The 15,834-nt window shown below is 39.3% G+C and overlaps 1 protein-coding gene across 1 annotated transcript in view; it reads right to left on the bottom strand.

Annotated features, from left to right (window-relative positions):
* Nucleotides 1-1,784: 1,784 nt before the first annotated feature.
* Nucleotides 1,785-15,834, bottom strand: part of ctnnal1 (catenin (cadherin-associated protein), alpha-like 1) — a 314,649-nt gene continuing 300,599 nt past the window's right edge. The window contains exons 14-19 of the mRNA XM_072575745.1: nucleotides 15,177-15,331; nucleotides 10,666-10,714; nucleotides 8,496-8,552; nucleotides 7,422-7,541; nucleotides 4,592-4,675; nucleotides 1,785-3,030 (exon numbers count right to left, since the gene is read on the bottom strand). Coding sequence (XP_072431846.1) covers nucleotides 2,866-3,030; nucleotides 4,592-4,675; nucleotides 7,422-7,541; nucleotides 8,496-8,552; nucleotides 10,666-10,714; nucleotides 15,177-15,331 — 630 coding nt within the window. The 3' untranslated portion in view covers nucleotides 1,785-2,865. The remainder of the gene's footprint in view (nucleotides 3,031-4,591; nucleotides 4,676-7,421; nucleotides 7,542-8,495; nucleotides 8,553-10,665; nucleotides 10,715-15,176; nucleotides 15,332-15,834) is intronic.

Below are 15,834 nucleotides of genomic sequence, written 5' to 3'. Positions count from 1 at the left end.
AAGATTGACTACCTGACAGGAAACAGAGAAGTTTTTTTCAGGTTGGCAAATTAACTACTGGGGTGTCACAGTGATCTGGTAGGAATGTGGAGTTAGGGTTACATTTAGATCAGGAATCAATTGTATTGAAGGGCTGAGCAGGCTTGCGGGTCTGAATGACCTGATCTTTTTAATTCCTGTGTATTTTTCTACGGAGAAATTCTGCTGCATGGAATTAGGTTTAATTGAATGTTGTTCTAACATCTTGCCCATTATTCATACTGAGCATCTGGGCAGTCAATACATCCCAAGGCAATATATAATTGAATGAATTATGCACTTGGTTTTTTAAAAAAAGAGCTTTATAAATTGATGTAGATTTGGAGAAAAATCTCACTTGCAATTTTGCCAAATTTTAAATTGGAAATGAATAATTACAGATATGGTCATTTGTATTTGTTAAGTCAGTATGAAACATCAACTCTAATTTCGCCAGGTGTGCTCTCATGTTGTAATTAGGAAAATAACACATTTTTGCTTATCTTTTGAATCTACTACTGTTGCTGGTATCAGCATAAAAGTTGCTGCTGTCTGTCTGCTCAAGTATTGGGCATGGTTTCAGAAATCTTATCCAATTATTGAATTTGGCTTTGCTGATATTCAATGGGGAAAATGTATTAATCCAAGCCTGTACCACTTATACAATGTCAACATTTAACAGGCCTTCCGTCAAACACAAACCAGCAGGAAATAGAGGGATATGGACCACATACAGGCAGAATGGATTAAGTTAGAATGGCATCATGGTTGGCACAGATATGGTGGGCTGAAGGGCCTATTCCTGTGCTGTACTGTTCTGTTGCACACTCTCAGTTGGAATGCTGAACTGAACGCTAAAAATTGAAACCATACAGGTTGATACTTTTGGATGTTTAGTAGTAGGTACTATTTCGATAAACAGTTTTACTGGAGTGGATTAAGTTCAATGTTTCTAAAAAAACATGTAATTTTTAAACATCAAAAATGTGTATCAGCGTAGCATCCACAATATTAGACTTATTAAATTAAGTTAACTAGATCCATTTAACACAAGGCACATACAGGTAGACCAAAGATATGTTTTCATGTCTTTGTTTTTGCAATCAAATGGCTGAAATATTACATTGGTAATTCAAATTGTATCAAACTTTTGAGTTTATTCAGGATCAGGCAGTGCAGAAAGACATTATTTTCAAAATAATCTTCTGATTGACAGATGTTTTGCTAGTAATGGAGGAAAAATTTTTTTATGATTAGTATCCCTTGTCTTCAAATACAGCTTGTATTGAGAAACCGAGAAGCTCTGCATATGTCAAAGGACTCAATGAAGTAACTCCGGGATAGATTACACCACACGCAGCATTTCAGTGGTTTCAAATAAAAGTTGAAAATTTCTGTTGACAATGTCATGATGTAAGCATATTAAAGGGCAGCTCAATAGTACCATGGACATGGGTTCAATTTCACCCTTGGATGACTGCTTGTGTAGAGTTTGCACATTCTCAGTGTGTCTTCTCCCAAAGATGTACAGGTTAGGTGGATTGGCCATACTAAATTTCCAATATTGTGTCCAGGGGTGTGTGGTCTAGGTGGATTAACCATGGGAAATGGCCTGCTTGCACACTGTAGGGATTCTTCTCTGATTAACGGCATCAAAAACAGTCTTTTAATGGGAGTCGCAGCAACAAATACATCTGATTAATATTTATATTGCAATTCATGATTCTTCTGAGTATGAAATTCAATAAACAATACACAAAAGGTGGTGAAGATTAACGAATTAGAATTTTATTTTAAAAATATAAAACTTTACATGTTAATTGTAAGAGAAGTTTTTGTTTTAAAAACTGCCTTTACAGGTAATACAAATCCAGTAGAAGTTCTTTACACTAAATATTTCCAGTGGTTCATGCATCAACATTCCAACCCCACTGCACTGCATATCAAAATCACCAGAAAAATAGTGACATTAGGTACAGAGTTCATGGGGGAAGAATGTGATGGAGAGATAGAACACATGTCAGATTTCTATTCATTAAAATACTTGTCCTCTAAAACTTGTAATCTGTTTGATTGCTCTTCTTCCTAAACACAAAATACATACTTTCAAAATAAATTTATATTTGTTATCAAGAACTTTAATTTGTAGGTAGTAGAGAGAAAAAAAACACAAACTTGATATTCTGAAACAGAAAATAAGATATCTCAATTATTTTGGTATAAATTTGACTAAAAGGAAGCTTGGGCCTTTCTCCTGAAAGTTTACGCCTTGAATAGGGAGAAGCAAGAAAAGAAAGTAAGACAGTGGTACAGCCTTTTCTGATTTAGGTGCACCCAAGTTATCAAGTTTGTTGCAATAGCCTACCTGCAAATATAATAATTTGGTTTTAGTTATCTTACACAGCAGTAACGTTTGCCTGTAATATCCAGTTTATGCTCTTACACATTTTTGACCATAGCAGCATCAAAGGACTAATCGCATCAATTACACATTCACAAATGAATCGAAATAAGGTATCAGCAGGCTAAGAAAAAAATAAACTTCCATGAACACAATTCTGAGAAGATATTTAAACAAGATATTTAGCCATTCCATTAGGTGTTACTTAAAATACTACAGAGCCAAAGATAAAAAATACTGTTTAAAGTGGGAGGTTTGAAACAGTCACAACTCCAAGTGGTGGAATCTGTCAGGGTTAACACCCGTTTTTTTTTTAGCCACACATTAAGTACTACAAATTTAACAAACAATGAGCTGATAGATTTGCAGCTAAAACTGCATAAATTTTACAGTACATGTGACATTTGCTTTTTATTAGTGTTACAGCCTCTCTAGGACCTGACCCGTCATTTGCTTTCTAAGAACGTTAAATTTGCCATGTGCCTTTCCAGAGATTTCACACCAAACGTGTCTGTATTCTGACCATCTAAGCTCTCACCATTTGAAACCATCTGCAACTGGTTTCCTCTCCAGTTGTGGGGAGAACCCATGAAGGTTTGATCCACTTTACACTGTAAAGAAAATATGGAGACAATTACAGATCCTTGAGGGCCACAAAAATCAAATGCAAAAGTCAACTTATATTCTGTGAGTAAATATATGCTACATTTTATCCAACAGTGATGTTCTTGATGTTCATGTCATCATATGATTCTTCCAATATAAGGCTAGTATTTCAGCATGGGGATGGACAGGAATCTTAGTAGATTCTCTTTGAACCCAAATTGGTTGGATAAAGAACTATACTCATTGCAATGCCCTCCAAATATTCTAACAAATAATGAATATTCATTCATATGCACAAAGGAGCAGGAGTAGGCCATTTAATCTCTTGAGCTTGCTCTGCCATTTGATTGTGGCTGATCTGACTGTGATCTGAATTACACTTTCCTGACTACCCGATACCCGATGACTCCTTGTCAATCAAGAAGTGAAGAGGTAATGGTAATGTAACTGAATTAGCAATCCAGAACTCATGTTCAAGTGGCATGGGTTCAAATCCCACCATACCAACTGGCAAATTCAATTCAAATTGAATTCAATAATTTTCAAAGATCAAATTAGAAGCTAGTCTAATGGTTGTTGTGATTGTTGTGAAGACACATCTAGTTCACTCAGGAAATCTACCATCCTTACCTGGTCTGGCCTACATGTGACTCCACATGTATAGCAATGTGGTTGACTTTCCTGTTAAATTCTTAATTCAGCTGAAGGGCAACTAGGGATGGGCAATAACCAACTAACTAGCAATGCTCTCATCCTATGTATAAATATAGGAGAAAAGCTAACTTAAAGATATTGAATTAACCTGCCTCTGTTGCTATTTGAAGAGAATTCCACAGATCATCCACTATTTGAGCAAAGAAAATGCCTTAAATAGGCGATCCTTTACTTTTAAAAACAGGGAACTTTTCTTTCCAGTTTATCACATTGCAGAAATATATTCTCAGCATTTCCCTGTCAATTCCCATCGAAATCAACTATTTGTGAACAACAAATCCCACAAAAGCAATGTTATAATGGCCAGCTAATTCAATACTTGGATAATTAATAACAGCCTTTTAAAAAAATACACTATAGATTTATATACATATACAGAGTAAGATGAATGACCAATAGGTCTGTTTCAACAGTGAACATGATCTGGGCTTTAGTTGAAGGTGATGTGAAAGATATGACATTCCTGACAATCCTTCAGTCACGATTATGTGCTCAATTCACTTTTGGAGCTTGAATTCACAAACTTCTGACAATGAGCTAAATTAGTTTTACATAGAATTCCTCATCTGATCACCCTCCCCAATTATAAATTAAAAATAGAGACTCTTGCAATGACTCAGCAACTCAAGCAGCATCTCTGGAGAGTTAATATTTCAGGTCAATAACCTGTCATCAGAAATTACTTTCCAACATTTTAAGTTTTTATTTCAGACTTGCAGTTTCTACACTTGTAACAATTTAGCAATGCTATTTTGTACAAATAAGATTCAACCTTTCTATGCTGAAATGATTCATTATTGATAATTGGGCCAATCAGCTACTTTTATGTGCAGGTTCAGTTCCTTGTCTTACCTTTTTTAACAATTTGTAACAAAGAGAAAGAACCTTCATCAACACGGTCATTATATTCTTAGTTTCCTGAATAGCAGTGTCAACCTGAAAACAGAATAATGTAAAAGAATAATATGCATACTTATTGAAATTTTCTTAAAGCTACTTTACACATTTTACACATTCTTTTTCTCGCATGTTCACCAATTGTAAATGAATACCGACTGAAATCTGTACTTGTCTTCTGTGAATCCTTCCTCCTTAAATAGCACAATTTTCTTTGAATACCTCACAGGTAGCAGCATAAGAAACAGGAGCAAGGTTGTTTGAGTTTACACTGCGATTTAGGGCTGAGCTTCTACCTATCTCAACTCCACTTCCCTGCACTAACAACATATCCATTAATTTCCTTAGTACTTATAACTCTAGCAACTTATTTTGAAAATGCTTAATGGTTGCATTTCCACTGCTCTCTGAGGTAGAGATTTCCATAGATTCAAATCCTTTGAGTAAAGATAGTTTTTCATTCATCTCAGCGTTCAGTAAACAACTCCTTATTCTGAAAATGTGAATCCATCTTCTAGATTCCCCAAATATGAGAGATATTTACTTAGGATCTATTCTGTAAAAGTTCCTTAAAATTGTATATGTTTAAATTGGATCACCTCCCATTCTTCTAAACCTTTTGTTAAAAATAAATGCTGTTTTCTCTTTTATTTCTTAAATATTTCAGTTATGTTTGCCACCTTCCAATCTTTCGGAATTGTTCCAGAAGATGAAAACTTATAACTTTCTCTTTTAATTGCTATTTCTTTTAAAACCCCAAGGGGTAGGTCATTAAATGCAGGTGATCAGTCACTACTTAATCCTAATCTATGATTTGTACACTGCATCACTGATGATGCCACATGAGCATTCTACCCTGAAGGACACTTTCAGGGACCAACAGACAGTGCCTGTAAAAAGTATGGTTTAACTACCAGCATTAGGGAAAAAAAAGCCATGATCTGGGATGCACCATACCACTGTGTAGCAATTGTAATAATGTGACATTGGAGGCTATTCATAGTATCCAGGTTCTATAATCATCAATAATCTGTCACTTGATACTGATATCAGCATATGCAGATGTTATGCCCAAACTGAGAGTGTGTGCAGCAGCAACCACCACCTAACTGGGAACATCACAAGTCTACCAAACTTCTATTTTCAATTGTGAAGCAGAAAAGGCTGAACATTCTTTGTTGCCTCAGCACAAGAACACTGGCTCAAAGATCCTAGAAAACATTTCCATCAGTATATGCTAGTGACATTCATTGGATTTATGGCCACCATCAAACCAAAGGCCTTCTGTATAGCGAACTGGCCATGGATCAGTTGTTTGTTACATTGGGTAAGATAGGAAGCTGAACATTAATGAGGTGGTTTGTGCCATTAACAATATATTTAACAAGCATTAATTCCCTTTAAATGGCAAACCTGCTGTTGCCTCACAAGTAACTAGCCATGCTGCTTGTGAAAAGCAGAAACTGTGGAATGAGATGCTCCTGATATTGAGATAGACCACAGTGGATTTCTCATCCCATTCTGTACGACATCTTACCAGAGTCTAATTTGCTCAGACTCTTTTCAGATTCTGGCCATTTGATTCTGATATATTTATTGAAGTGTAAATGGCCACTATTTTATTTGGAATAAAACAAGTACACTATCCACTGTCAGGCATGGAGATCTTTCAGCTTGGCATGGCGGTCTCTTGACCCATTGTAGCAGCCTTTTGGCTTGGCCTGGCATGGCAGTCTCTTGGACACCTGGTGTGGCGGTCTCTTGGTGGCCTGACGCTGTGGTCCCTCGGCGGCCCGGTGTGACAGTCTCTCGGGGGCCCGGTGAGGGGGTCACTCGGTGGCCTCGTGCTGCAGTCCCTTGGTAGCCTGGTGAGGGGGTCTCTTGGGGGCCCGGTGTGGCAGTCTCTTAGGGACCTGGTTGGGGTGGGGGGTGTCACTAGGCATAATGTGGTGGTCCCTTGGCAGCCCGGTGAGGCGGTCTCTTGGTGGCCCGGTGAGGGGGTTTCTCGGCAGCCCGGTGAGGGGGTTTCTCGGCAGCCCGGTGAGGGGGTTTCTCGGCAGCCCGGTGAGGGGGTATCTTGGCCCGGCCTGATAATTTCTTGGCCCGATGTGACCTCAATGCACATCTCTGGCCTCGAGATGATTGCAGAGCGGTTTCCCAGCCTAGACAGCCTCAAGGTGAAGCCCAGCGTGATCTGGAGTCAAGGCCTGGCACAGACTAGAGGTTAGGTGTCAGTGTGGTTATGGTTGAAAGGCTGCTATTCTAAACTTATTATTTATTTTCCAATTTATTCCCAATGATCTGTAACGGTGGACTTATTATTTCTTTATTTTTGTAATCTCTTCTCCCTAAAATTTTGAGTGTATACCTAGGTACCTTTGGACCTAAAATGATGCCACAAATGTGAAAATAAAGCTAATTCTATCAGTTAAAATGTTGTCACTGTCCTTAGAGGTTAAATAATTTGAATAAATCTCAATTATTTTCAAAGCTTGCATTTTTTTCAATAAATACTGCATATATTTTGTATCATTTGAGGAATATCATGACCTGATCACCACAAGGTTTGCAAGCATTAAAATCCCATTGAACAATTCCACTCCACAGGTTTGAATGTTGCCTTTCATTGAAGTCAAATAACAGGTCAGTCAGCTGTAGTACAGTACAGGCAGTTTATCAACTAAATCACGGACTAGTGACACTTACTAGTTTTGGATGTTCAATATGAAATTTCAATTTTTAACCCATCTTTTTAGCCATCGTTCCATATAAAGAAGACACTGACCTTAGCGAAAATGGCAGCTTTGCCATGAACAGGGGTTTTGCTGGACATCTGCAGCTGTTGACATAAGGAAGGAAACTTCTCTGTCTCCATCATCAGAATTGCTTTTTCATCATCTTCCAACTGAGGATAGAAAAGACACAATTCATTTTTAGGTCACTGTCAGAACACATTGCAGGGAAACAGATTAAAAACTGTGTTAATTCATCATTTGAAATTAACTTTTAATACTGAAGGCTAAATTAAATGTTCAAAGCTTTTAAAACATCTTGCTGGTTATCTTTACACACACATTGTGGTCACATTAAATATACCTAGTTTCTTCAGATTAGATTTTGCAGCTAATAAACACATTGGTTGCATAGCCAATAAAATGAAGATGAAGAATATCTATGCATGATAATGATGTTATTCTTCAACCTTCTGCAGAACACAATGTGCATATAAATAAGAATTTGAGCCAGGCATTTTGCCACTGTATACCTACAGGACACAGGTCAGTGAGAAGAGAATTAATATTGATTTTAAAAATCATGGATTGTAATGAAATTGATGTTCACATACAAATAAATGTCTGTCGTATACAAATGCATATGAATGTGACCCCTGATCAAATCAAACTCTCTCCATTGAGGATTAGAACCACAAGAATTTTACAAAGGTGAATAGCTCAGTACCGACTTTTTCTTTGAATAAAGAAAAAACACTGTCTAATGCAAAATATTTGAAAAAGCATTTATATAACAGATAATATTGAAAACAGCAGATAAATCAGACAAAGAACTGGTTGACGTTTTGAGTAACAATCTTATCTGAAAATAAATGAAGGCAACATTTCATTTTGATGAAAGGTGATTACAGAATAGTTAGTCTGTTTTTACTTCAAATTTCAGCATGTGTGTATATTTTATATATCTTTACGATCATATATTATTGTTGGATATGAAGGAGATACATAAATATATTGAAACCATGATCCACTGCAAAAATAATATCCTTGTTTTTGCAATGGCGCATATCTTGTGTTTACTGTGCTATATCACTGTGCAAGTCCAGCAGTGTTCCTCTATGGCATACCTGATTTGAAAAAGAATGAAGACTTGTATACAGTCTCAGACCTTCTTCAGCAAAGATCTGCAACAGAGAAAATACAATGAAAATAAGTAACTATGTTCTTATGCACATGAAGTTACCACTAAATCTGCTCTTCACATTTGTGCTATTATATTCATACTTCAGTCTGAAAAGTTTAAAGACTGTTAATTAAAGGATCTTATGCATCGTGACATCCCTTTGTCTTAAGGTTTCCTGGGGAACGCCCATTGAAGAAATAAGTTACATGACTACTAACACAGAAACATGGAAAACAGGAGGAGTTAGTCCTTCAAACACACTTCTCCATTCATTATGATCATGGCTGATCATCCAACTTAATAACCTATTCCTGATTTTCCCCATTGTCCTTTGATCCAAGTAATATATCTAGTTTCTTCTTAAAATCATACAACGTATTGGCCTATTCTACAGGATGACCACTCTGTAAATGAAGAAATTTCTCCTCTCAGTCCTAAATGATTTATCCCATATTCCTCAACTGTGACACCTGGTTCTGGGCTTTACCTTCCATTGAAAACATTCTTCTTCCATCCACCCTGTTGGAGTCCTATTAGACTTATATAAGATTTTATGAGATTCCCCCTCATTCTCCCGAACTCCAGCAAATATGATCCAAACTGATTCAACCTCCTTGTTTGAAGTCCCACCATCACAGGATTAGTCAGGTAAACTCTCACTGGACTCCTTCTGCATCACAGACATCCTTCCTCAGATAAAGAAATCAAAACTGCATATAGTATTCCAGGTATAGTGTTACCAAGGCCCTGTGTAAATGAAACAAAACATCCCTGCTCTCTACTACCTGCTGCACCTTCACACTTACTTCAGCAACTGGTGTTCCTACGTCTCTTTGCACATTCCCCTTTCTCAATCTATTGCCAATCAGATAATAATCTGCTTTCCTGATTTTGCTAGCAAAGTGAATAGCCTTACATTTCTCCACACATTATACTACAACTGCCATACATTTGCCCACTCAGCTTGCTCAAACCACACTGAATCATCTCTACTTCCTTCTCACAGTTCATCCCCCCCATGTCATCTGCAAATTTTGAGATAAGACATTTAGTTCCCTTACTTACACTTGCATAGGGAAAGAATAGGCTATTTTGTCTCACTGTTATTTATGATCACAAATGGGCGGCACGGTGGCTCGTGGACGGCACGGTGGCACAGTGGTTAGCACTGCTGCCTCACAGCGCCAGAGACCCGGGTTCAATTCCTGCCTCAGGTGACTGACTGTGTGGAATTTGCACATTCTCCCCGTGTCTGCATGGGTTTCCTCCAGGTGCTCCGGTTTCCTCCCATAGTCCAAAAAATGTGCAGGTCAGGTGAATTGGCCATGCTAAATTGCCCATAGTGTTAGGTAAGGGGTAAATGTAGGGGTATGGGTGGGTTGCGCTTCGGTGGGTCGGTGTGGACTTGTTGGGCCGAAGGGCCTGTTTCCACACTGCAAGTAATCTAATCTAATCAAAATGAGTAGCTGTCCATCCCTTCAGGTCTCATCAATGCTTTGACATCCAATCCCATTTTCCAATGAAATTGGATCTTGGTGACCAGAGCTCCTGTCAGAAGTAGGTGGGAGTATAACATATACTCGCAAAGAAGAATCAAGTGAGCCATCACCACCCTACTCTCAGTTCCCCTGATTATCAGAGTTTCATGTCACCCCTCAGCCATTACGTGAGCCAGCCACTTTCAGCATTAACTGCAGTGATTCTTTATTATTTTACATCTTCCACTTTGGAATTTGGGAGTGTGGGTACAGCAGCTAAACAAAGAGCCTCATTCCTGCACCAGAATGATTTCACGATGTTAGTAAAATACCAAATGGTCACTCCTGCTATTTCATCTGTACAATCTCACCTCACTTAATTAAGAAATGTGAGTGGCTCAAATTAGATCACAGACCATAATATTAATGTAAGACATTTACACAAAGCTATGTCTTTTGTCTCAAAAAAACATTTCAAATGAAATTAACTGGATTACAACTACATTGTTCAAATGCAATTTTCAGGACACAAAATGCTACTTAAAAGCAATTACTCTTCCAAACTGTTTCAATTGTAAAAGGTTCAGGGTCAATTCAAACAGAATATGTCAATTCAAGACATAACAATCTACCTACTTCTGCCTGGTGAAATAAATCCTGTGTTGTTTTCAAAAGGCCTTCTCCTCTGAATAAAAGAGAAATGTTAATGTTAAAAGCATTAAAGGTTTAAGTATAATATTTAATAAATGGATTTAAAATGGCAAACGTAAGATGAACAAAACAATGTACGTTGATGATCATGTTCATAAAAGGTATTATGAACAGACAAACAAAGGGCTCTAGTTTGTTCCACCAGTCAATAAGATCATGCTTCATCTGTGGCCTTTAGCCCATATCGCTTATTACCTCAGTTAACAAAAATTTATCTAAGGAGAAAGTGTGGACTGCAGATGCTGGAGATCAGAGTTGAGATGTGGTGCTGGAAAAGCACAGCAGGTCAGGCAGCATCCGAGGAACAGGAGAGTCGACGTTTCTTTCCTGAAGGGCTTATGCCCAAAACGTCGATTCTCCTGCTCCTCGGATGCTGCCTGACCTGCTGTGCTTTTCCAGCACTACTCCCTTGACAAAGATTTATCAAACTCAGAATGAAAGGTAACAACTGATCTCGTATCCACTGCTGTTTATAGAGGAGAGTTTCAAAAATCTACTATGCTTAGTATGGAAGTGCTTCCTAACATCTATACAGAAAGGCCTGGCCTGAATTCTCAGACTATACCGCTCTAGTTCTAGAATCTCCAACCAGTGGAAATGGTTTATCTTTATCTCCCCTGTCTTTTCCTGTTAATATTCTGAAGACTTTGATTAGATCTTCTCAATTCTGAAGAAAAGAGATTTGTCTAATCTCTCCTCTTAATCCCTGCAGTCCAGATAACAAGTCTATGTTAGGCTCCTTCCCAAGGCCAATATATCCTTCCTAAAGTATGGTGCACATATCTGCTCACAGTACTCCAAGTGGAATCTAACCAGGGTTTGTATAGCTGCAGCATAACTTCTATATCCTTGTACTCCAGTCCTCTAGATATAAATGATAGCACTCCACTTCCTGTCTTGATAATTTTCTGCATCCATTTGTGACATTTTAAAGATCAATGCACCTAAATCCCCAAGTATCTTTGGACATCCAAATTATTATATGGTGAAGCAATGGGCGGCACAGTGGCACAGTGGTTAGCACTGCTGCCTCACAGCGCTGGAGACCCGGGTTCATTTCCCGCCTCAGGCGACTGACTGTGTGGAGTTTGCACGTTCTCCCCGTGTCTGCGTGGGTTTCCTCCGGGTGCTCCGGTTTCCTCCCACAGTCCAAAGATGTGCAGGTCAGGTGAATTGGCCATGCTAAATTGCCCGTAGTGTTAGTTAAGGGGTAGATGTAGATGTACATGTAGAGGTATGGGTGGGTTACGCTTCGGCGGGGCGGTGTGGACTTGTTGGGCCGAAGGGCCTGTTTCCACACTGTAAGTAATCTAATCTAATCTAATGTGAATGCTACATGAATGAGTTTATGTGACAGAGTGGGAAGGAATAGTTATGGCTAGTTCCTAATCACTGCTGTTTTGAGGAAGATACTGAAGAGAGTCAACTATTGCCACATTGAAAGGAAGAAAAGCAAGTCAGAGAGAAAGTATGTTATCAAGCAAACAATGGAGCAATTTCAAATCATATTGTACATTATTGCAACAGAACTTGGGCAGCATGGTAGCTCAGTGGTCTGCTACCTCACAGTGTCAGAGACACCATTCGATTACACCCTCGGGTGACTGTGTGGGTGGAGTTTGCACGTTCTTTGCATATCTGTGCGGGTTTCCTCCCAAAGAGGTGCAGCTTGTGTGGAATGGTCATGCTAACTTGCCCATAGAGTCTAGAGATGTGTGGGCTAGGTGGATTAGCCAAAGGGAAATGCTGGATTACAGGGATAGGGTCAGGGGCTGGGTCAGTGTGGGCTTGATGGGCTGAATGGCCTACTTCCACAATTAGGGATTTTATGAACTCCTGTGTCATTGCTCACCATAATTCAGTGATGTGTTGATTCACTAGGACAGAGGTACTAGAATCATAGAGTCATAGAGGTGTACAGCACAGAAACAGATCCTTCGGTCCAACTCGTCCATGCTGACCCAACCCAATCTAGTCCCACCTGCCAGCACCTGGCCCATATCCCACCAAACCCTTCCTATTCATATACCCATCCAGATGCTTTTTAAATGTTGCAATTGTACCAGCCTCCACCACTTCCTCTGGCAGCTCATTCCATACACGTACCACCTTCTGTGAAAAAGTTGGCTCCTTGGATCTTTTTTATATCTTTCCCTTCTCACCCTAAACCTATGCCCTCTATTTCTGGACTCACCCACCCCACAGAAAAGACTATGTCTATTTGTCCTATCCATGCCCCTCATGATTTTAGAAACCTCTATAAGGTCACCCCTCAGCTGCCGACACTCCAGGGAAAACTGCCCTAGCCTTATTCAACCTCTCCCTGTAGCTCAAATTCTCTAACCCTGACAACATCCTTGTAAATCTTTTCTGAACCCTTTCAAATTTAACAACATCTTTCCGATAGGAAGACCAGAATTGCACAAATATTCCAACAGTGGCCTAACCAATGTCCTGTACAGCCGCAACAGGACCTCCTAACTCCTGTACTCAATATACATAGCATACAGTGTGTCAGATGTGATCACTTGCCACATCTGTGCAAGTCAAAATACAACAAAAAAACCCCACAAACATGAGGATCACAAGCTCTGAATAACTAGCATTATGCGGAATCTGTTGTGGAAAGTTTCTTTTGTGTATTCCCAATGTCTTTTTTAAAAAGATTCCTTATTGTTGGAGGAAATCTTCAATAAAAGCTGTAAAAAATTTGATCAGAAAATATACCTATAATTATTGTGACAGAGAAGTGTGACATAATAGACAGATTGCCCTTGCTGATTGCTAAGTAAAGGAGGAGGATTGGGAATATACAGGTTAAAGTTGCTCCCTAACAGCATTGTCAGTATAACTACACAAAATGGATTGCAGCGGTTCAAGAAGGCAGCTCACCTTCACAAGGGAAAAGGGAACTTGCTCCCTAACAGTAGTGTGAGTATAACTACACAAAATGGACTACAGCAATTCAAGAGGCAGCTCAACTTCAATAGGGAAAGTAAGGACTAGGAATAAATGCTGGATCAGCCAGCAAAGCCCTGAATAAATAATCATAAAATGCAACACAGGAATTGTGCATAGCCTGGTGCAAGGATCAGCAGCCTAGTTGAACAAGTGATGGATACCACTGCAGTTGAACCTCTGAATACCAAGATACAAAATGACAATTTTGTATGGGAGGCATCCAAACAGATGAAGCTACGGGTGTTTGTTTTGCCACGTGAATTTTTTCTCTACATCCAGAAGCACTCATATACACACAGCTGAACATATATTTTCCCATCACCAAATCACTATTTTTAAAAAATCTATTAAACCACCAGTACATCATCTGTGCTTTCCAAATGAATAACTTGTGTGCAAAGCCAGTTAAGGGCAATGCAAACCACCAAACGTGAGGGTGAGGTCGGGAGCGGGGTGGGGTCGAAGTCAAAATGGAATTGGGATGGGTGTTCCATGACATTTTTATTTGTTTCTTTATCATTGAATTTTTCTTAAATCAACCTGTTCAGAGATTACAAGGGTCTGTAGGAGGTGGGACTTGAACCCAGGCCTCCTGGCTCACAAGTAGGAACACCACCATTGTGCCACAGAACCCTCTTTGCCAGGTGATTTTCCTTTTACTTAACCTATTTGTTCCTAATCAACCTGTTCAGAGATGTTATTACAGACCCTTGGAGCAGGTGCCATGTGAACTTGGCCCTCCTGAAAATTGGGAACAGGGACACTACTTCTGCGCGACAGGAGTCTTTTTTAAAAACTTTCTAATCAACCTATTCAGAGCTATTGTGATACATTGCTGAAATAGATGGGACTTCAACTCCAGCCTCTTTGCTCAAAGGTAGTAACACTAGCACTGCATCACAAGTACCCCAGTCCTGAGTCTGCTTTTCAAAAAAAAAATGTTTCTAATTAACCCTTTCAGAGGTGTCATTACACACCTCCGGAGCAGGTGGGACGTGAACCCAGGCTGCTCGGTCCAAGGGTAGGAACATCACCAGTGTGCCGCAGGAGCCCTCTTTGCCATGTGAATAGTTTGTGATCATGATTCAGCTGGTTTCATAACTGAGCAAACCTCACAGACAAGGCACACAAAGAGAACAACAAACAAGTTACCACAGGCCCATGGTCCTGAGTTCCCAATTGCTCTTATAAAAAGACTGAAAGTTAGTCATGGTGGGCCTGTGATGTACCAAGTACTCCTTCTTATCAGCCAAACTGCAAGGCAGAAATGCCTGACTGACATTGAGACACTCCATAAAGAGGACCAACGAGACAAGTTTGTACTGTAGGCTTATATCAACTAAAAGTCAAATAGGAAGTGCATGAAGTTAATCATATAAAAACTAAACTAGTTGAAAATATTTGAAAGAAATTAACAGTTTTGTTTTAAGAAAAGTAAACTATTTCCAAATGACTGATTTTAGAATCAATCCTACCTTGTAAAAAGATACATAGAATATGCCATGCTGGACATAGTCTGTGCTTGACGAAGAATTTCATTATCTTGGTCTTCCCACCTTTCTGTTTCTGCATCCACATCTGATGTGTGCAAACGCAGCTCCAACCCCAATTTTGCTATCTTAGCCTGTTCCTGCAATAAAATAAACATTTTCCTTCTAAATGATGCTCAGCATACGCAGGACTAATAAAGCCGTTGTAGTTCTGTTCGCCAAGCTGGGAATTTGTGTTGCAGACGTTTCGTCCCCTGTCTAGGTGACATCCTCAGTGCTTGGGAGTCTCCTGTGAAGCGCTTCTGTGATCTTTCCTCCGGCATTTATAGTGGTTTGTCTCTGCCACTTCCGGTTGTCAGTTCCAGCTGTCCATTGCAATGGTCAGTATATTGGGTCCAGGTCGATGTGCTTATTGATTGAATCTGTGAATGAGTGCCATGCTTCTAGGAATTCCCTGGCTGTTCTATGTTTGGCTTGTCCTATAATAGTAGTGTTGTCCCAGTCGAACTCATGTTGCTTGTCATCTGCATGTGTGACTACTCAGGATAGCTGGTCATGTCGTTTCGTGGCTAGTTGGTGTTCATGGATACAGATCGTCGGCTGTTCACTAGACTACTGTGACCACTAGGACTCATAACAGCAC

Source organism: Chiloscyllium punctatum, chromosome 8, assembly GCF_047496795.1.
Source record: "Chiloscyllium punctatum isolate Juve2018m chromosome 8, sChiPun1.3, whole genome shotgun sequence".
NCBI lineage: Eukaryota > Metazoa > Chordata > Chondrichthyes > Orectolobiformes > Hemiscylliidae > Chiloscyllium > Chiloscyllium punctatum.
This window is presented reverse-complemented; position numbering and strand designations above follow the sequence as displayed.